The 24,514-nt window shown below is 39.0% G+C and overlaps 1 protein-coding gene across 11 annotated transcripts in view; it reads right to left on the bottom strand.

Moving 5' to 3' along the window:
* Positions 1–24,514, bottom strand: part of PARD3 (par-3 family cell polarity regulator) — a 578,687-nt gene that overhangs the window by 115,817 nt on the left and 438,356 nt on the right. For 6 of the 11 annotated variants that reach the window (XM_073002940.2, XM_073002942.2, XM_073002941.2 and 3 more), the window contains one exon: positions 9,094–9,195. The exons of the other annotated variants lie outside the window; for them this stretch is intronic. In XM_073002940.2, coding sequence (XP_072859041.2) covers positions 9,094–9,195 — 102 coding nt within the window. The remainder of the gene's footprint in view (positions 1–9,093; positions 9,196–24,514) is intronic. 11 annotated transcript variants of the gene reach the window in all.

Genomic DNA, 24,514 nt, shown 5'->3' with positions numbered 1-24,514 from the left:
AGGTGCCTCTTCATACTTAAGTCTTATTTTTAATTATTGTCTTTTAATATCATAAACCACTGTTGTATACTCATTGGTTTCAGCTTTAAATATACTGTAGTCTTTCGATGGTGTAAGCCACCTTGGGTCCTTTTTAAGGAGAAAGTCATGATAAAAACATTTAAATAAATACTGTAAATATATTGGAGAACCTCAATTTAATTCCTGTGTTTCTTAATTAAAGCACTTCCAGTAACAGGGATGGGAAAGACCTCTTCTTGAAGCCCTTGAAGAGACTCAGATCAGAACAGGCAGTACTGTGCTAGATGAGCAAACTGTCTTGATATTTTATTTATTTATTTATTTGATTGCTTTATTTCTATGACATCTTTCTCCTGGTGAGGCAGCTTACGAAGATTAAAACAAGTTAGACTAAGAATGCAATAAATGTAAATGTTAAAAAAAACCCAACAATTAAACATAAAGTTATAATTAAAATGTTATCTAAGTGTTTAAAACTTTAAAAATACACTTTAAAAGAACATATGCCCAGCCTCTTTGCCCAGTTTAGTTATTAAAAACCTGCCTAAAGTGGCAGGTCTTTAGCTGTTACTGAAACGATAAAAAACGATAAAACCTAACCTTATGTTTATTTCTTCTTAAGAAGAGCATTCCACAACCTGAGAGCAGACCCTCTCCTGTGTCCCCCATCAAATGTGCCTCTGAAGATAATGGATAAGTCCATTCACAAATATCTGTGTCAACCACAGTCAAAGTACAAAAAACTGTGTGTTGAACAGGATTCAAAAGAACATGCCAACAAAATCAATAAATTTAATTTTAATGAATAAAATTAAAAATAGCAAAGGGTAAAATATCCATGTGTATTTACAATCCACAAGAGTTCCAACTTGCAAATCTCTTTGTTTTGTCTATGTGAACTATGAACATGTTTTGCTCTAGAGAAACAAAATGTAGATTTCTCATTAAAAATATTACGACCACCTTGGGAATTCTGGAAAAACACCAGGAGAGCATCCTGCTGCGGAAAAAAAAAAAGCCTTTACTCCATCTGATATTTTAATAGCTCCAGATGGGTTTGCTTGAAGACAACAACCCCTCTATTCTTTTTATTGTGACCTCTGAGGTCGCAAATTATCTGAAAGGATGGTGCTATTGCCCTTTCAAAAATAGGCTAGTGTGCTTCCCATTAGAACTTAGCTCTCATAGTTGACCAAATATGCACTTCTAAAAGGAACAACTGATTTGCCCTATCATCTTTATGTAGAAAGCTGGTAGACGTTCTGTTGCTTATTCCATCATCATCCTTTCCAACGTCAATGAAAAAGCCATTTGAAAAACACTTTGTGCCGGGTGGTTTTCTCAGCACACTCACTGGGTATTTTCACCCACTCATTTAGAAAATGTAGGGGTTTTGTCTTGAAAATACCAAATCTAAACACCTTAAGGTTGTGTGTGTGTCTCAACTTCTAATGGATGTTATAAAAACAGTGAGTGACTTGTACGATTCATTGCTCTGAAATAACTGATATTCACATTTTAATGAATTATTCGTCCTTTGCCATTGTCATAAATAAAGCACTTTGGATTTGCATATACAAAAATATTAAATAAACGAATGCTCTAAATAAAGTAATAAGGTTAATTTCCTTCCTGCTGTCACTAAATTCATGTTAGCAGCCTCTCTTCAGCTTGACATCAATTAATGATTTTAATTCCACACTCTTGTCACTGTGCTCACTACCCTTTCCCCTAATTAAAATGGATGATGCATGATGGAGGGAAAACACAAGACTTCTGTTCTTGTTGTAACATTTCTATTCATTAATATACTTTTTACAGCAAAAGGCTTGTAGCTTTAATGGCACTAAAGGCAGATGAAGAAAGGCTGCATTATCTCTAAGAGGCATAGGCTCTGGCACCCCAAGGGAGAACAGACAATACAGAAAATTATCCTCATGAAATGACCACATCCTCCAGGACAATACATCAATAAATTATTTTAATTAGTATGTCTTTATCTGTTTCCAACTCTGTGCACCAACATCTATGTTCCTATACCTATAGGAAGAATATTGAAGACAGAGATTAAAATGGAAAACACCTGTATGCCATTTAATTCTTACACAATCCATGTCAGAATTCTAAATATATTTGTTAATTTAACACGAAACCTGTTGCTCTCTCAGAAAGGTAGTCTAGAAAACTTCCTTGAACACAGAGTTGCTTTCTGTCCCTCTACAGCCCACTACCTTTACCTGGAAGTCCAGTCCAACTGGTAAATATGAATGGAACTGCAGTCTTCACTAAATGTCTAATTCTTAAGTTTCCAACTCTTAAAATTTCACCCAGCAATTCTTCCCTTACCAATAGACGAACTTTCCTTACGTCATTTTTTTTCCAATTTGTAGCCAAGCAGGTGTCTTAAGTAAATAAATAAAATAAAGTAAATGCCCTGAAATATCTGAACAGAACATTCCTCTCTCTTACGCATTCTTAAGATCTTTTGAAATATAAAACTGAGTTCTAATGGCCATTGACAGTGGAAAGGTGTGCATTTAGAAACACAAACTAAAAAACTACTGAAGTCATTGTTTTCAATCCCACATGTTTGTACAGACTTTCAGTCAAAAGGTTTCTGGTTCTACTTACTACACCTGGTGGAAACACAACTTCTTTTACCAAAACCTGTAAAACTAGTGTGGGGAGCTCCCCCTTCTGGTTTATAAGATTGGTAGGAGAGATACTTTTTTTAGCACTGACTCCCAACAACAAAGATAATTCATACAAAATATAGGAAGATATCAGGCAGTGCCATTCTAGCATGTGGTTTGCAGCTATCAACTTGATTTTCAGAGTCCTACATTAGGTCAGCTTCAAATAGTTAAAAAGTGTATACACACACGTGTATAATGCCATATGCATGTCTGCTCGTAAAAATAAACTTGCATATGGTATACACACAAGTGCATGTATACCCAGAGAAAGAAATAAGATTTAAATTGTTTAACGCTATTTAATAATGCAGTATCAAAGGCATTGACAGAAGAATGCATCTAAGCAGATATTATAAATGGTTGGAACGTAAACTACTGCACCCCTGATCTCTTTTTTTTTTAGGGGGTATTTCAAGAAAATCAATTTCCTGCGGAAATAAATGTGCAGTGGGTTTTCATCTGCTGCAAGGCGCTCAGAGATTTTCCTTTAAGGAGGCCATTCCATTTTGGTTAATGGCACTACTTTCTAGCATTCAAACCACAATATACTGCTATTTAGAGGGTGTGGCCTTTCTCCAATTACAGCAATGCAGCAATGATCCCCATGTATCATAAACATTTATTGCAAGTGGTCCCTAAGTACAGTGGTAACAACCTGTCTCTGCTACACTGCCACCATGTTATGATGCTGGAACTAAACCCCCAAAGGGGGCTTTTTTGTAGCAACTGAAGCATCCATACTGCAATTTAAGCAGGTATGTTTAAAATTTTATCCTGGTTATCAATGCCTTGCTGGACTGTTACAAGTAATGTGATCACACATAAACCATTACTTTTTGAGATATTAAGGGCCTAACCATATTATTTTTATGAAGCACTTTGACAAAATCTTAATGTCAGAGTAGCATAAGTGACATATTTTGATGCCACATTTGGTGCAAATTTTGAGATAACTCAGATAATGTCTATACTGATTTCAAAATATGTAGAAATTCCCCTGACAAAAGTTATGTATGCCTACAATAGGATTTTGGCCTCTGACATTGGGGTTAAGGGCGTCCCGAGTAGCATTAATTTGTTTCTTTTAAAACTCTGTTTTGGGGGCTACTTTCTGAGTTTGGGACTATTTAAAGCATTTATTTTGTTAAAAAACCTAAAGCAAAAATGTGTTATTCAGAGCAACACAATAATTTTAAAAAAACAATGAAGTTGGGGTGTTTTTTTTGTAACTAACATGTTTCTTTTGAAAATAACAATCCAACCTTTGGCATTACCTACATCATCCTTCGGTACTCATTCAATCATTTTTTTAAAAAGGCTTACAAGAATACAGAATGAACTGATATTCACGAAAAGGCAGTGGCACTGTATAAAATGGCAGTCTTTATTCAATTCATTCCATTCAATAGAAAATTAAGCTACATTAATTTGCTTGTCTTCTAATCAATATGAACAAAATACTTTCAAGACTTCAAGCAAAATACAATGCAGGCAAAATACTATTAAAATTATAGAGTCAAGGCAGAATAATTTTATATAATTGTGGCCTTGATTGATTTCTTAATGGAACGCCCTCTTGTTCTCTGACCCCTGTGGATTTTTGTTGCATGTCTGCTGTACACAGTAAATTCATTACACCCAACCTGGCTCCCCTGTGCATTTCATCATTAAAGGTATAGTGATTCAAAAACAAGTAAAGCTGAGATTAAGTGGTCTATGCCATTAAGAAGAAAAGAGAAACAAAAACAAATGCTTTTCTAAGAATAAGCTACTAACTTAATTGAAAGGTTTCACTCGAATGCCAGAAACTGACTTTTCAGGGACTGCCTGAAGTCACAGACACAAATTATTTTTATGCTGTTCTAAACTCTGCACTTTATTAAACAGCAGAAAGAGTTTTAGAGGAACAGATCCCTTGTTGAAAGCCAGAAGTTACCCCAAAATCTAGATAGGTAGTTATCTCCTGTACCTGGCATAACAAAATTAATCACAACGTTTGCCTACTGAGTCATGAATTAGAAATACCTACATGATATAAAGTATATAGTCCCTTGGTAGGCACAAAGAGGTGTGTATCCATTTCAGACAAATCAGGAAATCAGGAGTTAGTGAAGTAATTTCTGCCCAAATACCCAAAGTCCAATGTTTTGAGAACCTCCTTTTCCCTAGTCAAGAGCTGCTCTGTTCTTCAGTATCAAAAGCAGGCCTATTATAGGCAAATTACTTTTTTTAAAACAGAAATGCATATACTCACTGGTTGTGATCAGCTTCACTATCCGGGTTTGTGAAATATTTATTGGAATGAAGATATTTTGAGTAAATTTGCATGTTAATTAGAGATGGGCACAAAATGAGCCACAAACTTATTCGCTCCAGGCCTCCTCCTCTCCACCACCGCTGCCCAGCTGGCCTAAATCTTGTCCCAGTGCTTCCTAGGAGGCTTAGGGCATTGTGGGAATTGGGAAATATATATGGGGATCCCTCAAGGAACTACACTTCCCAGAACACTGAAGCCTCCCAGGGCAGAAAGTAGACCCCAGACAGTTTAATGTTCTACTCAGCTGGGCAATGCAGCAGCAGAGGGGAGGAGGGTTGGAGCGAGTAAGGTAGGTGTTGGGGCCCATGAAGGGTGGCTTTAACTGGGCCACACAGAAAGCCGCCTTTCATTTAGAGATGGGCCCAACCCAAATGAACCACAAATCTGTTTTTTGTTTTTTTTTTTAAATTCAGCTTGGTCCATGGTTCGTGGATACTGGCGAACCGTCACGAACTGCCATTATGTCAGTTCGTGCCCATCTCTAATGTCAGTTGATTGATGTGATATATGCAGTTATCACTTTATAAAAGCTATTGTTCCACATTAAAGTTAGAGTGTATCGCTGCATCTGTTACCACTCCAAATTACTTAATGTAAGGAGTAAAGGTGGCAGCTCTTGCTAGGACATGACTTTACACCTACCAACAAGCAACAAACATCATTTTAGTTTCAGATCATATAAACCCTTTTGCTTCCAAGTGTATGCTCAACATTCCAGCAGTTTTGCTGACAGTAAAAATAGATGTAGCCAATTCTATCTCCCCCAGAGCATTCATACACCCTCAGAACTTGCTCTGGAGGGGGAGGAAGCCTTTCACAGTAGTTTTTTTTTGGGGGGGGGAGGGCTACAATGGAGAAGGCATCCGCTTGCAATCCAGTCTTTTTTAATCTGTATCTTTTTGTGTATAAGTGGATAGAAATGCATTAGCCTATGGGTGCTAACATGGCCTAAGCTTATACATTAATTGCTCCTTCTGGATTCAGAAGTAAAACATAAAGAATTCTGAGAGCATTAAAACATCCTAAATAACAGAGGAGGTTTTCTGACCTATCCACAAAACTGTACACCGAATAAAACTTGCTACTCTCTAAGGCTAGAAGAGTCCTAAATGATTTCTTCTTTTGCTTTTGCAATCCCAGCTCCATGCCTACCTCCAGATTTCTCTTGATATCTGTCCAATACAGGATGTATGTTTATGTGTATTTGAATATTTAAGATGTGCTAGCTATGAGCAGAACGTGATACTTGCATAGAATGTGTTCCACCAATCAGATTGCATCTATGGTCAGCCAGGCTGCTATAAAAGAAAGTGCCAGCCAGGAGTCTGTTCAGACCAGGCTAAACAATGTAGACTAGTGTTAGAAAAGAGATCCATATGGCATGTAGACTGATAGGGCAGACAGCATCTATTATGATATGTATAGTACCTCAGATACTCCGACTGAAATATAAATATAACTAATAATAGATTTATAACTAATAATAATAGATAATAGATGGCTGGACAGTGTCTGTGAAGCAACCAACATGAATTTGACCCAACTCCGGGAAGCAGTGGAAGACAGGAAGGCCTGGTGTGCTCTGGTCCATGGGGTCACGAAGAGTCGGACACGACTAAACGACTAAACGAATGAATGAATAATATGTACAGTGGTGCATCACTTAACGATTGCCTCGTTAAATGACAAAACTGCTATACGATGATTGTTTTGTGATCGCTTTTGTGATCACAAAAAAATGTTTTAATAGGCAAAATTCGCTTCCCAGCGATCGGTTCCCTGCTTTGGGAACTGATTCTTCGCATTACGACTTTTTAAAAACTGTTGATCGGCGGCTTCAAAATGGCCGCTCGCTGTGTAAAATGACTCCACACTGTGTTTTTGGACGAATTCCTCACTATGCAGGCACCAAAAATGGCCACCCCTATGGAGGATCTTTGCTGGACGGTGAGTTTTTCAGCCCATTGGAATGCACTGAATGGGTTTTCAATGTGTTTCAATGGAATTTTTTATTTCTCTGATTTCGTTGGAACGGATTATCCTCGTAAAGCGAGGCACCACTATACTAGGAGTAAATAAGCTTTATGAATATAACAATATAATGAAATGACAGCTATTTACCAGTGAACATCTGTCATACCAAACATACAAAGTAAATAAACACTGTTACATGTATGTGATTAGTAAAAGTTAATTATTTATAAACCAACTCGCTAGTGTTTATTTGAATTAAAATTGCTGGCACAAAGCATTTTAATGTTCTACTATTTAAATTAGTGGGTTTTTTTTTAATCTAAACACTTCTGTCTGCACATTTTGATAATTCTGCTACCTTATAGGTTATAATTAATTTATTATAACCTAAACCCTTTTAAATATGGAGTTAGGCATAGGAAAGCTTGTTCAGTATTCTTGTTAAAACAGGAAGTTAATTTCTACCGGCTTCCAGTTTTCAGACTCCCCCAATTTTTGACAGCAGATGTTTATAGGGAGTAAAATTTGGCCCTTGGACTCCTAAACCTGCCTTCTCTTGTTTTAACAGAAGGCAGAAAATAGACAATCCCTATTTTCAGTAAAAGCCCAATTTCCCCTGAAAATCCTGGCTGGAGCTGATAAACTGCAGTGCTTAAGTCTAGGCTAGGTAGGGACATACTTCACAATGGGGCACAGCAGATAGTGATGGGAAAATTTAATACTCAGCCTCAGTGCATGCACGGATGACGTGCATGCACAGGACACAGAAAACTACTTTCAGATGGAGATGATATAATTTTTGAAACTGCTGGCCTACCTCCAGTAGAAAGCACTGGGCATTTTCTAACTGAAACCAACAATGTAATGAGTAGCTCTGTATGCTCCTGCCTATAAAATTAACTAAGTGCATATTTGTATTCTAAGGTAATTTAATGGCACAAATAACTATAACAACAATAATAACAAATGATCTGATTGCAGTTCAACATGCAATTAAACTTACAAATTTAAACTGGAATTGCCCCATTAACATGAATTCTACGGTACACTGCAATTAGTCAGTGACCTATTTTTATTAATATTTTTAGAATTGTAAATAGCCACTTTTGTTCATATCTAGCTTCACTGTAATAAAGTAAATCATTGTGGATATAACAGCAGTATTTTACAACTCACCATTACATCATAAAGCTTAATTGCTTCCAAAGTGCTCTGGAAGTGAGAGATGATGATTGCAGTCCTGTGTTCATGCATTTGCATTTATGAGAATCAGGCTAATGTTATTCGGCACATGTGTGCACGTAAACCATGATCCAGCTCTCCATTATGGACAGGAGACCACAAATGTATACACACATAACACAAGGTAAAGCTGTCTATTCCATGCAGTTTATAACAGCATTCCATGCACCCAGCGCCATCATTATGGCATTACTACCCAAAAGTGTAGCGAAGAAGGAAACATTTGCTAGGAGAGCGATTTTTTGAGCACAGTGGACTGCTCCCACCAGTATTTTGGAAAACCGAGTCCATAATGACAAGTATCAATTTTTTTAAAAAAGAGTGGGAAACAGCCCAACAAACTGCCAAATATGTGGTCTACACAACATTACATGACGACAGGAAAAGGTTGATCTCCAGCAACATTTATTTCCAGTGATGACGTTTTAAATTCAGTTTATGATACAGTATAAAATTGACTTGCAACAAAAGTAGATATGCACAGGTTTTCAGGAAAAGATACAAAATGTATTCCAATTTCATATAAATATTAATAGTTCTGAAAATGTCTAGACAGTCATTTCTAGCGCAAGTGTACATATAACTTCACTTGTCCCCATAAAGGACAAAAAACAAAACAAATTGTGAAACAGAATGCTGGTTGCCATAACAGCCTCATATTATCTTTGCCGTGTCCAGTATAAATTCTGTTTCCTCCCATTAGTTACATGAACTCTACAAACACATATGTATTGGAGTCATCTGACCAAAAATGAACTATAGCAGAATGTAAATGGTTTAGCTAAAAATACCCACACATAAAAATATTCTCTACCAAGGTTTAAGGAAAAGACTCAAGTCTACCTCTCCTGTTCTTGCTTCATTCGCATTCTCTCCTCTTCTGAAGTAACAGCTTCCTGCACTTTTATTTTCTCAATCTTGTCATCTTTTCGATGTTTGCCAAACCTGTTAATAACAAAACAAGAATTCTAACTTGTCAAAGTGAACAACGATTCTATATGTTTCTACCCTTCTAACATAGGAAACTGCCTGGTCATTAAAAGATGACTCTCCAATTGTATGCATGTGTAGGGGGTGGAGAATGCCTAGACAAAGATAAAACGAATATAATTTTTGGTGATTCTGTTTGTAAACTGATGTTTGTTAGGAATACTTCTAACAAGATTTTAATTTTAAAATCAAGGGTCAACTATTTTGCTGCACTTTTTACTGAAGTGTTTTTTCAACTCTCAGGATGGGAACATTTTCATCCCCAGAATCACATTTTGTTGTCATATCTGCAAAGAATGTTACCTACAAGGAAGGTTTCGGAATTCTGTTCCATCAATTACGTCACATAAGGATCATGATGCCATCAAGGCTGGCCATTTTTTTGGAAATAAAACTTTTCTGACAAGAGTTTGGAAAAGTTCCTGTTTCAGACTACAACTCCTAATGACGGAGGCTGGTGGTCCAGGAGCTGTAGTTAAAAATAGACGCCCAACTTTTCCATGTTTTAGTTTTTGGCATGTCTAGCAGCTAACATCAAATAACTAAAGAGCAATACGGCCTATGCTGGTTGAGTGATTCTGAGACCGTCGTCTCAAAGTAACTTTTCCAAGCCCTGATTCAGACCCAGAGGTCTGTGCAGTCCATACTCATTGGTCTTAGTTGTGGGTAACCTGCCCCACTGCTTATCTTCAGCACATAACATTTAATGTCCTGAGACCAGAACCTCTTGGGGAAAAAGATATGGCATAGACAAGGCTTTTTTGTGTGTGTTGTTTTTTTTGGAAAATACATGAAGTGTATACACTTCCTCTTCTCCCCATCTTCACCTCCCTTCAACATATTTCACTTCAGGTCATCACCCAAGCATCTATTGTCTTAAGCAGCCAACTTATTTTGCCTAATGGTTAGGCCAGCGCTGCCTTCCTTCCCTCTGTTTCCTCTCTGTCTCCTTTATACCGTAAGGTTTCTGAGAGCAGAGACTCGTTATGTGGTCACTGTAACCCATTCCATCCTCCCACACAGAGAAGGCACAGTAAAGCGAGTAACTAAACAAATAAACTGCAATGTTGCAACATCTATAAATTCAAAGAAGTCTTCCAAGAAAGAAGGAAGGAAGGAAAGGGTTTAAGAGCACAATAATTAACATAAACAGAAGAAAATGTTCCCATGCTACACATGGTGTATGTTTTCAAAGCAGTCCATTCATCAAAACAAATTTTAAAAAAATAACACTGACAGCACAATTTGCTCTGAAGGCTTGAGATACCAATAAAAAGCTTCTATTAAAAGTGGAATTAAACTACTCTAGAAGCTATCCAACCAAAACTGACCAAGCACTGAATAAACATATCACACTATTTTCATGTTTGGGGGAGGGGGAACAATGAAACCCAAGACCATTGATATCTCACCCTTTAATATGCAATGACACATAAAAAGATAACAAGAATGATGCCAGACCTGAGCAAACACCCACCTAGTTGAGCACCCTGTTCCCTATAGTGACCAAACGAATGCTTATGGACACCCCAGGGCATCAGCATACTCTTGCTTGTGTTCCGTAGCTAGTGGGAGTTGCAGACATGTTGCCTCTGATCCTGGAGATTGTAACACAGCCATCTTGCTCCATAACTAATTGATTATAGTATCTGCCATGTATTTTTCTATTCCCATCTTTTAAAATCATACCATTTGCTGGTTATCACCTGGTCTTGCAACAGCAGCTTCTACGGTTTAAATATGCATCATATGAAGCGGTACTTCCTTTTGACAGTTCAGCACTTACAGCCTTTCCCCCAAAAATGGAAAATGGAATTTTCATAGGACAGGATACTAGGTTTAAAGAATAATAGAGTAGATGGAAGAAAAGGACCTCCATGGGGAAAAAAATTGGGCAGAAGAAATAAGAAAGGGATGGAGATCAAACTGATGGGTTTCTAATTTAGATATATCTGGGCACATTTGCTAGTGTAAAATAAAATGTGCTAGTCCACAAGGTGCCACAAGACTATTCACTGTTTTTGTTGAAAAGGAAACATACCCCATATCCCAGGAAATGTTTAGGAAGGGTTTTCAGAAGAAGCATCTCAATGTTTGATTATATTTCTGGATAGTGGCAATCCGTCAAAGGGTTCAGATACAATTATCTCAGCTTAATAAGCACTAATTGTTGACTGATTCATTGGATGTACAGTATATTGAACCTTTCACCCCAAGGTGGAACTTATTAAGTGGAGCCTTAATATGCTGAGAAGAACATTGAGCTCACATGTTCCCTTGGTTTCAGAAAGCAGCTACAGTACTTCTGTCATGGTTTGCTTAAACCGCAATCCCCTGATATACCATGTTTCCCCGAAAATAAGACAGGGTCTTATATTAATTTTTGCGCCAAAAATGCATTAGGGCTTATTTTCAGGGGATGTTTTATTTTACAGTTATGTCATCTTCTGGTTGCTGCACAATGGTGGAGGGCAGGGTTTCACTTAACTAAGGCTTATTTTTGGGGTAGGGCTTATATTACGAGAATCCTGAAAAAAATCGTACTAGGGCTTATTTTCAGGTTAGGTTTTATTTTCAGGGAAACAGGGTATGTAGACCAGGACTCTGTGGTTTAACTAGGAGTTGGAATACCTGACTCTGGAGCCATGGATACAGAACTTGCCTTGTAGGAGGAAAAGCCAGCCTGTGTGGTCTTAGACAAGCTACAGAGTTCTGAAGTGCCCCCCAGAAGAAGAGAATACCACTTCTGAGTATTATATATCTAAAAAATACTGGAAAGTGTTGTCATGTACCAGAATCAATTTGACTGCTTCTTGTAGTTGTGCTTGTTGTGTATTTTATTTATTTATACCCCACCTTTTTCCTGAAAAGGACCCAAGGCAGTTCAGAGTATTTGAAAAAAGATATTAAAAGCTAAAAATAATAAATTGTTACAGTACCGTATTTGGCGGCGTACAAGACAACTTTTTTGGCCCAAAAAACATGCCTCCAAGTGGGGGAGGGGTTCATTTTATATATCGGGTGCACTTCATTTGGGCCAGGAAGGAGCTGCCGCCACCATTGAGTGAGTGATGCGGGGCTGCGCTGGCTGGGGAGGAAGGCAGTCGGGCAGGCAGGCAGTCGGTCCGGATGGAGGGAAGGAAGCAGAGACAGCCATGCCTGAGTGGCCAGAGCCCGCCGCCGGGCTGCCCGCCACCCCGTGCCGCTGAGCCATCTGCGTGCTCGCTCGCCCACCACCCGCCCACCTGCTTCCCCTCTTCCTCCTCCTCCTCCTCCTGCTGCCACCCATGCAGCCTCTTCCCCTCTTCCCTACCCTCTCGCTGCTGAGCCAGCTGCGCGGGCACTCACCCGCCACCTGCCCGCTTCCCCTCCTCCTCCTCCTGCCGCTGCCCGCTTCCCCTCTTCCTCGCCCTCCTCCCAGCCGGCCATGAACTTCCAGGGTGGGCCCGGGCAGAGCCCCAGGCAGCAGCCATCGGCGCCGCCACAGAACCATCCACTCTATATTTTGAGTGAAAATGTGGGGGGGTCATCTTATACAGCCAGTCACCTTGTACGCTGGCAAATACGGTGTTTTAAAAAAAGAATATAACATTAAAGCTGATAGATAAAAACACTTTTAAAAATACTTTAAATTACTTTTAACCTTGAAAGTTTTCATCACGGACTAAATTCAGTTGTTAGTCAAAAATCAAGTTGATCCACTGAATAAATGGGACTTTTTAAATCAGCAGTTCTGTAAACCCACTGATTAGGGTGGGGGAGATCTATGGGATTGGGATTAGTATTTGGATTTAGACCCACAATATAAAACTTTTTTTTTTAATGCAGGTTTTATAATTGACAGTCGCTTGAAATAAATAGTAAAGTTTGGGCTGCTCTTCCTGAAAGTACATATAGAAAGCAAGCAGTTTGCTTTTAGGGAAGGATGTTCAATATGTTGCACCCTCCTCTTCTAATAATCTAGACAATTTACCATTGCAGAACTATGAAAACGTCAGCAAATATGTAATTACGAGCATCTTCTAGTATTCTTCATTCTTTCAGCAACACACCCACAAACCAACTAACCAAACGACCGACCAACCAACCAACCAACCAACCAACCAATCAACCAGTCAGTGAGTGAGTGACTGAGTGAGTGAGTATTCAGAGAATTCCTAAGGGTTGTTTGCGTAAAGACGAGTTATGAGGTAATAAAATATAAAATAGGCATGTGTTGTAAGTAGAATTAAACCCCCAGTTGAATTCTGAGGCAACTGCTTTGTATATCTCTGTTTTGCAAATACAATTCAAGGAATGACTCTAATCAACCAGGTGATTTGTAAATATAAAAAAGGAAGAAGAAAAATCTGTGTGTCAAGTAGCAGTTCCGCAGCAGGGGGGAAAAGTTTATTCATACAAGCAAGAGATATATAAGGGAAATGTAATGCTTTTCCTTCTCCCCAGATATACTCAAATGCCATTTCCCCTCTGTTTAATGGATTTTTCAATGCTAGTGATATCATACCATCAAATATCAACCAACTAAATATCACACTGACTTTTTCCCCAGTCTCTTTTTCCGTTTGCTTTCTTTGGTTCAAACTTTGCATTTACACACAGTGACAAAGGAATCACCTACACGAAACAAAATCCATTTTTTTAAGAATTAGTTTTATGACAGACTGATGTAACGGTGGCAAATTAAACATATCCTGCCTGTTCCAAAGTGTTAGAAAATGATAAAGGAGAGTGAGTGAAACCTTGTTCACTAATTGTCAATATATTCTAGGGCTGTTAATTCACATTGTCTCTTTCTTTCAGGAACAAGAAAGGTCAAAATACAGTTGAGAAACCTGTGAACTCTCTAGAACCAGAAGCCGTTTCTGTCTAGCTTGTAACAACTGTGGTGATGACAAGATAATCCAACATGCTAACTATTTCCTTGTGAATTTCATGGCTTAGGTAAATCTCTCTGCCTGATTTGCAGTAGAATAGGAAGCATTTCCGTCTCCAGGAACAATTTGTCTGGCTGGAATTTTTAAAAAATCTACAAGATCCAGAGGAATCTTCAGCTGGCAAAGCTCTCAACCTTAGTGACAAGGCATCAAGGTAACAAAGAGGCTAAACAGTGGTGCTAAGCACGTAGATGAGGAGAAGGCAAGTGTTATCAATTTATTTAATTAATTAAACTCATCATTTACTAATCTTCAGATGAAGCTGAAACAAGGACATTGCAAAGAATCTAAATGTCAGAGGAGAACATCCTACAGAAACTGCCAGTACTTGTAGCTTCAATCTAGCAAAGAAAACAATGAAAGGATGCAATAAATCTCAGCCACATATCTAGATTAAACGCAAGTGTGGAAATGAGGTAGAATCAATATATAGTGACATACTGACAAGGGGACACAGTGGACTCCCTGATAGGAGTATTCCCACAAGAAATGTGGTTTTATTTTCCAGTTCAAGTTCAACGTAAGCATAGTTTTAGGTTTTTAAGTATGGTGTAGTCCACAAAGCTAAGATTCTGGCATTGCTGCTCTGTGTAGCTTTTAGTTCGGTTTCAGAGAATATAGAGTAAGTGTATAAACCTAGAAAACTGCACACTTGTCATTGGCAGCTGGCGAATGATAGCACAGAGACAGGATATTAAGCCAGAAGGAAAGTTCAAAGCATTCAATTGTGTACCATATGGTAAATGTTGGTTTGTCTTTCTAGAAACCATCAGTGTTATCAGTAAAGATTGTGTCAAGCCATTCGATCAATTTAAATATACCACAAACAGGCTCCAAAGGAGTCCTTGATTTTGCTCCAAGCTAGAGGTGGCAATTGAGGGGTGCACTTATTGCATTTCAATCCCTATTTATGAAGTGATAAATGTGCTGTCAATGCCAATTTCCATTTTGGGGAGAAAAACCCATGACAGAATAAAAATAATGTCCACGTAAGGAACTCAATGGATTCTATTCTGACACGTAACTGATAAGATCACAGCTGTCAGAGAAATCACTCACCGACATCACTAAAATAAAAAGATAGGAGAGATGTGCTGGGGCATTTGCTGGGAAGGTGGCAGCCCTAAACTATACCTGTGGGAAACAGCAGGTGTGTTGTCCAGACTGCTGTCAAGAACTACGTTTCACCATCTAGAATGGCTGATTTACCTTCTATGGCATCTACCTCTACTAAGAGGTCAAAGAGAAATGCCATCTGTGCCTGGAAACAGTATGCCACAAGGAAGGTCAGCAATACCATCTCCTCTAGTGGATCTCTGTAATTACTGAAAAAGAGAATTATTGGAAATTAAGACCTATCACTATCACCCTTTATTGTTGTTGCTGTTTAGTCATTTAGTTGTGTCTGACTCTTCATGACCCCATGGACCACAGCACGCCAGGCCCTCCTGTCTTCCACTGCCTCCCTGAGTTGGGTCAAATTCATGTTGGTCGCTTCCATGACACTGTCCAACCATCTCATCCTCTGTCATCCCCTTCTCCTCTTGCCTTCACATTCAGGCAAAAGTGGTTACCAGAATAAGACCTAAGACATGCAGATCCAGAGAGCTATGGGGCTATAAAATCCAAAATGAGCACTTCTTATACAAGAATGTTCAGCTTCTTTGAGATGTACTGTCGTCTTTGGGTAGAATACAAATGTCATGCAGAACCATAAAAACTGCTATATTTAAATATTTCGAAGGTGTGGCGATCTACTTCTTCTTCAGAGCCCTTTCACTGTGGAACATCTACATGAAATGCACATCCATTGCTCAGCTACTCTATCATCTTCTGTAGATAAAAATCAAAGAAAGCTTTTTTCCTTGTAAATCTTGAAGAAACAGTAGAGAATGTCAGGACTACAACACAGAAAGAAAGGCTTATCCACCTCTTAAAAGGGATAGAATCTCAGGAAAGTTCAGTGTTTGGTCATAGAGAGAACTGGGTTACTTGGAAGACGCTGAATAGGCTATGGAATGGAGTTGACAAAATGAAGTGAACGGAAGAAAATGGGGTTTTCACACTAAAACATTCCTTTGTGAAAAGAACAGGCAACGCCACACCTATGTCTGTGTACTCTACACACTTCAACATGTATCATGGAATGCTTATGGTACCAAACAATGAGGCGGGGTAGGGATTCCTGCAGGAGGAGGAGAAGCAAAGCATGCGCTCTTGCTGTGACTGAATGATTGTGAGAAGAGTAGGGAAAGAGCAGCACATGCTGGCTGGTGAGTGGGGGTGCCGGCCAGAAGGGTGAGGGAAGGGAACTTGTGGCACCTCCAAACATTAATGGCCATCTCTATTCTTGATGTCACCCATTATTGGGTGAAAATTATCTGTTATATTTATTCATTGAACTGCTTCTCTTCCGATACGAACATAGAAAAACTATTGATATCGATTCCCACTGACTGCTCTCATTTGGCTTTGGCTACCAATTTCTAATAGGCTATAATGATATTTTCCCCTTCTGGGGATGACGGAATTAGTAGAGACACATCAACAGTACATTTTCCATCCTCCCAGCCCACTGATAAAAGAACATCCACAATCAGCACCTGGGATTCCTAACAATGCTTCTGTTCTCCAAGGCACCGTGCTGCTTTTCCCATAATAAGCAATATAGCCTCTTTACAAAACTGAGTCCCATCATTCATCATGCCATCAAGGCACTTCAGCTTTCACTGCAACATTTTATACTTCATGAGCAAAACAGATGGCATTTTATGTTATACATATTTAACATCTTGTAAGCATGAGTAAAATGATAGTCAACATAATTTTAGAACAATGTAAGATAGCATTTGGAACAGGGAGAGGAAAACAATCAACCTTTAAAATATTTTGAGGCATTCATTATTGTTCATGGTCTTTGCTTTTCATCTTGGTGTGCCATCATTAAATAGTTTTATTTTAAATGTGTTTCATAGGCCTGAACCCAACTGACAGTCCTAACAACAGCAGACCCATTGGGTTAATGGAGTTTTCATAAGTGTCGGCATATGAGTGTTCATATAACAATTCATTTAATGAATCTACTTTAGATGGAACAACAAATTAAACATAGACCACTGTAACTTTTAACTCCTTCTTAGATACCCAGGAAAAGCACGGAAGACAGGATCACATCAACCGAATTCTTTTTTTTTCTTTCAAAAAAGCTTTGCAAAAAAGCTGTGGTAATCACTAGGTTTAGCCACAGCTAATCAGTAGGAGTGAAACAACATCGTAGATCAAATCTACAGATGTGAAGTAAAGAGTTTGATTTATTTAAAATAATTTTACTCCACCTCTTCCTTAAAAAAGGACCCAAGAAAAGACAATACTGAAAACTAAAAACAGTTAAGTTAGCACAAGATTAAAATATTAAATACACTTGGAACACCATTTTTAGATAGAACATAAATCTATCTGTGAAATATACAGTACTGAATACCAATATGAAAGTACTATTAAAATGCACTGCTCCTTTAAGGTGGGCTTTAACATGCTCTGAAATTTATCATCTTAAACAAAGCACAGCTCTATACTTAGTTTTCAACGAGGACTTCATAGCTGAGCTCTATATCTCAACAAGAGACTGTTCTATTTCCTCACAATTTCTGCAATCAGCATATTTACATACTCGGCGTCTCAAGAATGATAGATTACCATTTCATCACCAAACAAGTGAAGAAGCTCATAATCGTGCTATTTTATGACAAAGATTCGGTTAGTTTATTTTAATAACGAAACAAACAAATACGACGGTGCCATCAAAACAACCTCCCCGATGTAAATCATCTCTCTCTCTCTCTCTCTCTCTCGGATGCAGTGTGAAGAAGAATCAAGGTCATCATGCCGAGAGGCTCCTTATGATTGCTAGAAATTGGAAGCAGTAATGTTCATATCTGATCAGTCCCTCCCACTCACAACAAGATGATGGAAGTAGTACAGCAGACTTCTCTCACATGTTAGCCTCCCAATGTTTCAGATTCCAACACTGACCAGTCTCAGCCACTATGCCAGTGGTCAGGCATGATGGGTGCTATAATCCAAAACATCTGGAGGCACTACATTGGGAGAGGTGTGTAACTGTCATGGTGAGGATGCTCTCTGTCTTGGGAGAAATAGTTTCTGGCATCGTTTCCATGGCACACACACATTCAAGCTCTGATAGCATAAAAAGGAATTCTAACGCCTGATTAAAGAGAATCAAGTGACTGGAAAATCTGTTTCTAGAATGGGCTCCTGGGCAACTAACAACGACATGTCTTGGACTGGTTCCACTGAGTATGATTTTCATCTGGCAATGTATAATTGTAATTAGGACATTCCAGAGTTGTTTTCCCCACTGCTTTAGGGTGCTCTTACACTGCACTTTTATCCTGGTCAAGAATGCCCCATGCACCAAATCCAGCTGTTTCTGTATTCAGTTTGCAGTCCTCCCATGTCTTCCCCTTTTGCTTTTATCAACAGAAAACATCCCCGACAGCTGCATAATACCCTTGAATGGTGAGAAGTAGGAGTCCTCAGTCTAGACTTGCCCTTAGAATACTTAATGTGAGCAGTACCCAGGAAATGAAATGGCAACTCTGCAGTGTTCGTGTTCAGACAGGTCTTCTGCAGAGGATCTACTAACTGGGATAATCAATATATGGAGTGAAGGAACAGGATCACATCACTGGCTGTGCTCCAGATCTTGATAAGTTGATTGGGTTTTCAGAAGAGAGTTTATGTGCTCCCTGTTAAATACCACCATTCAAAATATTTCCCGGTTTATATGACAGCTTAATGGAAGGCCTGCCCTTCATTCTCTTGTCCTTGATTTCTCCTAGACAGCTATGTCTCACTTTCTTTTCCTTCCTTGCTTTTCTTCCCTCCTCCCCAACCCGCTGCTCCTGATTTCCTACTCACTACCTTTTGCAAATATGCCTCCCTAAACAACTGCCCAGTTAGGTTCTTGTCTCAGGTTGGCAATCAGTTACTATGGTTACTCACTAGGAGCACGGAGACCCAGAACTCCACAACACACATTTTCTACACTCTCTCTCTCTCTCTCTCTCTCTCTCTCTCTCTCTCTCTCTCTCACACACACACACACACACACACACACACACACACACACACACACACACACACACACACACACACACACACACACACACAAATACAAAGACAGTAGGAGAATGCAGGTTTATGCTCACTTGTAAATGCATGCATATGTGTGTGGAAACTGTCTTGTGGAATGAGTTAGAAGGAGGAAATCTAATTCTGCAAGAGAGAAGGAGAACAGCAGCATGAAGATCCGCCAAAATAATTCAGTCATTCATATAAAATTTGATAAAACTCACATACTAAAGACATTTCGCTGTATGTTTTGAGTCTGTTTACTCAGTGTGACCTTATCTTTGTGATGGGGAGCAGACAGAGCTTCCGTCGATGATAATCTGCCATGTCTCTCTCCAGTGCAAGCTGGAATCAGCAGAGCTTGGAAAAGTTACTTTTAAAAGACTACATCCCTCAGACTCCTCCAACCAGTAGCCATCCTGAGTGGGGGATTCTGACAGTTGTACAGTAGTACTAAAAAACAACTATTCCAAGCTCTACGAAGAAGATATTTCCTCCCCTCGCCCACAATATATGTGTACTCTGCTATATATGTGCATTGACACATTGACTGGCTAAGGCGTTTGCAGAAGAATGGTTGCGAGACCAGAATCCTCTGGAAGCATTCCGCCCGGTGCACCTTTTTGACTTCTGGCTTTCAAGTAGAACAAGGGAGAAAAGTCATGTAACATGCAACAGATTTTTCCATTGATTTTAAAATGGATGGTTTTAAATAAGGCTTTATGTCGCGCACTGTTTCCCTATCTTTTTCAAGTTGTGACTCCCTTTTATAATAGCCAAGTACGTAATCTCCCTTACCGTCATGCTTGTGTTCTGTGCATTGAACACTGATGCAGCTGAAGGAAGCCCTCATAAATTAAATGAAAGGAGTAAGCTGTAATGTGTTAAATGGGAGGTTGCTGCTTCAATGATTGAATGAAGGAGCTAGGATTATGAAAAGAAAAACTTCTATTAAGACATAAGAGCCTTTGCAATCAGCAGTGATAAGAGCAACCATGGCATGGGGTGTGGGGTGGGGAAAAGAGCACTGAAATATTAATGAGCATGTTGTAAAAGGCAACATATTTTGAGGATTGGTTAAGAATATCAAACAAGAAATTTTAAATTTTTGGACATTCAATGGTTCTAAATTATCAGATATGATATGCTGGCTCCAAGCACACATAGAACTGGGCTCAAGAGTGTGTGTTTTCCTCCCCTCCCCCAAACCATCACCTTAAAGACCCAAACAAGGTAAACCATCTTGTAATGACAGTAATAAAGTCTTATTTACTGCTACTGGACAACATTTCCTTATGTTACCGTTATTTTATGTACAGTGATGCCTCGCAAGATGAATGCTCGTGCAACGAAAAACTCACAAGACAAAAGCGTTTTGCAATTTTTTTGGTGACTCACAAGATGAATTTTTCTATGACTGTGCTTTGCAATATGATTTTCCCCCCAATGCATTCCTATAGGAAATGCATTGAAATGCATTCCTATGGAAAAATTCACAAGACGAAATTTTCGCAATACGAAATAACTCACGGAACGAATTATTTTCGTCTTGCGAGGCATCACTGTACTTAGAAATGTTCTCTTTCCAATATTATGCAATCAAAATTGCAGTGTCTTTGTTAGCTAACTAGACACTTAGATCTCAATAGAAGATCCTAGGTATTAAGACAGCTATTAAACAGCAGTAAATAAGACTCTGCTTTTAGCTGAAAACATCAGACATTTTCATGTAGCATTTCTTGAGGCTTATACAAGCCAATATCACTGCACATATGAATAACGGTGTGTATGCTGATTATGGAAATCTTCTAGTAATCATGAAATCAAAGATTTTTAGAAGGGTTGGCAAAAGTGATGCATTAAGAAATTTCAAATCTTGGAACATTTCCCCCACCACCACTTTTTTTGGCATTTTTCCTAAGCAAATGATGAAAATAAGGATGACATATGGGCATTTCTTGAATACAGTTGCGTAGTCGCAGCATTGGGGACTAATGAAACACTTAAGCAAGATGAAAATCATAAGACAGCTTGTTAAGTGAAGGCCTGACATGCAAAAGACATGCGTAAAGTTGGATAATTTGCACTCATTCTATTACCGTTCAACTATGCAGACGGTGAAAACAGAGAGACATGGACGGAACAAGTCTGAATTAAATTAGATGCTAATAAAATTGCATTATGGCCCTTTTCGAATCAGCAGTCCACTTATGATCATTTGGGAGAGAGCATTCAGGCGGTAGCTGCTCTCCACTGTGTCCTCTTGACTACGATGCTTCTAATTCAACGTTCTGCGCATTTTAATGCATTATTGTTTCACAATACAATGCTACAAATTGCAAATTACAGCTGGCTCAAGGGCTGATTATGAGAAATAGTAGCACTACTGCCTTTGCCTGAATAACTCTGATAGTAATAATAATAAGAGATTGATTGAGCTGCGCACAGCCGTAGGATGAGAAGAGTCCATTTGAACACTGCCATTAGCTTCTTTTGTTAAACACAACACTTTGACATGTCAGAGCCAACAAATCTTACTACAGTTGGTTACCATGGTTTTCTTAGGATTTTAAGAAATTCTCTATTAAAAACTGAGGTGTAAGGACTTTGGGGAGTTCTGTTTGTAACCTTGCATGCTATCTGTAGTTTGTGTGACCGGGGGGGGGGACTTTTCTGGGCTGGGGTGAGTGTCTATCAAGCACTAACCAACCATTCCTTCTAGCCTTTGAATTAAAAGAAAGCCCTGCCTCTCTTGCAGACAGTTTGTTTGCTGTTGGTCTGTTCGGGTGGTTGCTAAGTAGTATGTGTGCAGTAAAGAAAGCAGACTACACAATTCTGTAAGTTAAAGCAACTGTAGGTAAAGATTGTTTTTCTTCTACAAATGTATCAGAGTGAGTGAGTTATTGAGACTTTACGCGCCAGTTAACAAGAAAGTGGTGGACTCTGGAGAACTTATAACTATTCTCCTCTGTGAGCCTCCATACTTCTACTGCGTGGCAAAGGGAATTTTACAAGAAATTCAAAACTCTGCAACAGGCTTTACCCTATCAAATAATATGGATTCTGAAACAACAAAAGTATTTATGGTAATGATGTCTAAGAAGGAAGGTCTAAATATCTAAGAAGGAAGGAAATGCCAGGAAGGATTCTGAAGAGATGATCTACAGTCCGTAAAAACATACGCCAAACCAAATAAATAAACAAATTTATTTCAAAATAACAAACCCAGAACTCTTTCCAAACTGGTAAGAAATGATTGCGCTGTTCCAAGCAAGGAAAGAAAGTCATTCAATCAGTGGAAGTTACAAATTTAAGACAGGGTGAGTCTGAGGGCTTGTTTCCCAGCCCTATGATTGGGGGCGGCACCAAGTCCCCCAAGAAAGTAAGTCTGGAGAAAATGAAATTGGGAGAGTTTGGAAGTTTTGGTTTTGTGAAAATGCCTTTTTAAAAAAAAATTGAAAAGGTGTGTGTGCGGAGGGAGAGACAGGCCATCTTTTGTTTAAAAGGGCAGCGTCTTCCTCTAGACGCTGCCAGGAAAGCAAATATATATTTTTTTCTCATCCAAATGGTTTAGACCTAGCGGATGGGTTGGGCATGCATAGAAATCAGGAGCAGCATGATTCCCATCCCTGAGCTGAAGTATCAGTGTAATGACAATACAGTGGTGCCTTGCTTTACGACGTTAATTTGTTCCAGCGAAATCGCTGTAGAGCGAAAATGTCATAAAGCAAAATAAAAAAGCACATTGAAACGCATTGAAAACCCCTCAATGTGTTCCAATGGGCTGAAAACTCATCATCCAGCAAAGATCCTCCAAAGGGGCAGCCATTTTCGCTGCCTGTAAAGCGAGGAATTCATCCAAAAACACAGCGGGGAGCTATTTTAAGCAGCTGGTGGCCATTTTGGAACCTGGCGATCAGCTGTTTTTTATCGCCGTAAAGCGAAAAATGGTTCCTGAAGCAGGAAACCGATCATCGTTAAATAAAAAAAAACATTTAAAACATCATTTTGCGATCGCAAAAGTGATCGCAAAAACCTAATCTTCAAGCGATTTCGTCATAGAGCGGGGCAATCGTTAAGCGAGGCACCACTGTACTGTTTTAGTCATAAACTGCATTGTAAGCATGGCTGAAAAATTAAAATAAAATACAAAGAGTCGTAAGTGTGACGGCAAAAGACTAAGCTGGGTCATAAGTTGTCTAACTGGTCCCTCTGGCTGTATTCACAGTCTACACTGTGCCCCAAATTACAGAAGGAACATTTACTACAGGAATTTACATAATATGAATTGCATCTCTTAGCCTCAGTCTCAGTTACCGCTGTCAACAATCTGAATGTCATACTGTCCTTAATGACAGGATTTCCCCCCCCATGATTACTGTGGTACAACAAGGGAGGAGCCTTGTTAACTTATGGCCCTCCAGATGTTCCTGGCCTTCAATTTCCATAGTTCTAACCACTCCAACCATTGGTCAGTCATAAAGGGACTTCAGCAATACCTGAACAGCCACAGGTAATTCCTCTTCCTTTCAACGTAAAAAAATAAATAAATGACCTATTAATAATGGAGTTTAATAAGGAGGTTGAAATAATGGCCCAAATCCTGTTGCTTTGCTTAGTAAATCACACTAAAGTGGGCCTGTTGAAACAATGGGGATTTGGTGAGTCAACTCCTCTATAATTTCCCTTGCTTTTAATGGGCCTACTCTGCGACTTACTTTGGCAGAGTAAGTTGTAGTTAGAGTTGGCCATTTGAATCAACAGAGCATATTAAGAAATTGATTCACTAAATTCCCATTGATTCAACGGGCCTACTCTAGCGCAGTTGTTGACTAAGCAGTAGGATTTTGGCCAATATCTGACAATGGCATCAAGGCTACGGCTGCCATAATTACGGCTGGTTACAACCAGTTTGCCTAATTAACCAAACGAGTCCTGATTTTCATTCTTGGACATGAAACAATTTAATATACACAATAAAATGTACAAAATGCACTGGAACAGTTGCATATTGCTTTCATTCTTCACCCTTCCAAATACGCTGATAGATAATGTGTTTACTGCCAACACTGTGAGAACCTTTCCTGCAGTTTCTCTGGAAGCAGCTTTGCCATACTTGATGGACTGGCTTTATTTGGAACAGCTTGGGGTGTTGTTGCCTTTGCCAAGGTGCCTGCCAGCTT

The sequence above is a fragment of the Pogona vitticeps genome, chromosome 6 (genome assembly GCF_051106095.1).
Source record: "Pogona vitticeps strain Pit_001003342236 chromosome 6, PviZW2.1, whole genome shotgun sequence".
NCBI classification, from domain to species: domain Eukaryota; kingdom Metazoa; phylum Chordata; class Lepidosauria; order Squamata; family Agamidae; genus Pogona; species Pogona vitticeps.
Note: the sequence above shows the minus strand (reverse complement) of the source record. Positions and strands in the feature narration are given on the sequence as shown.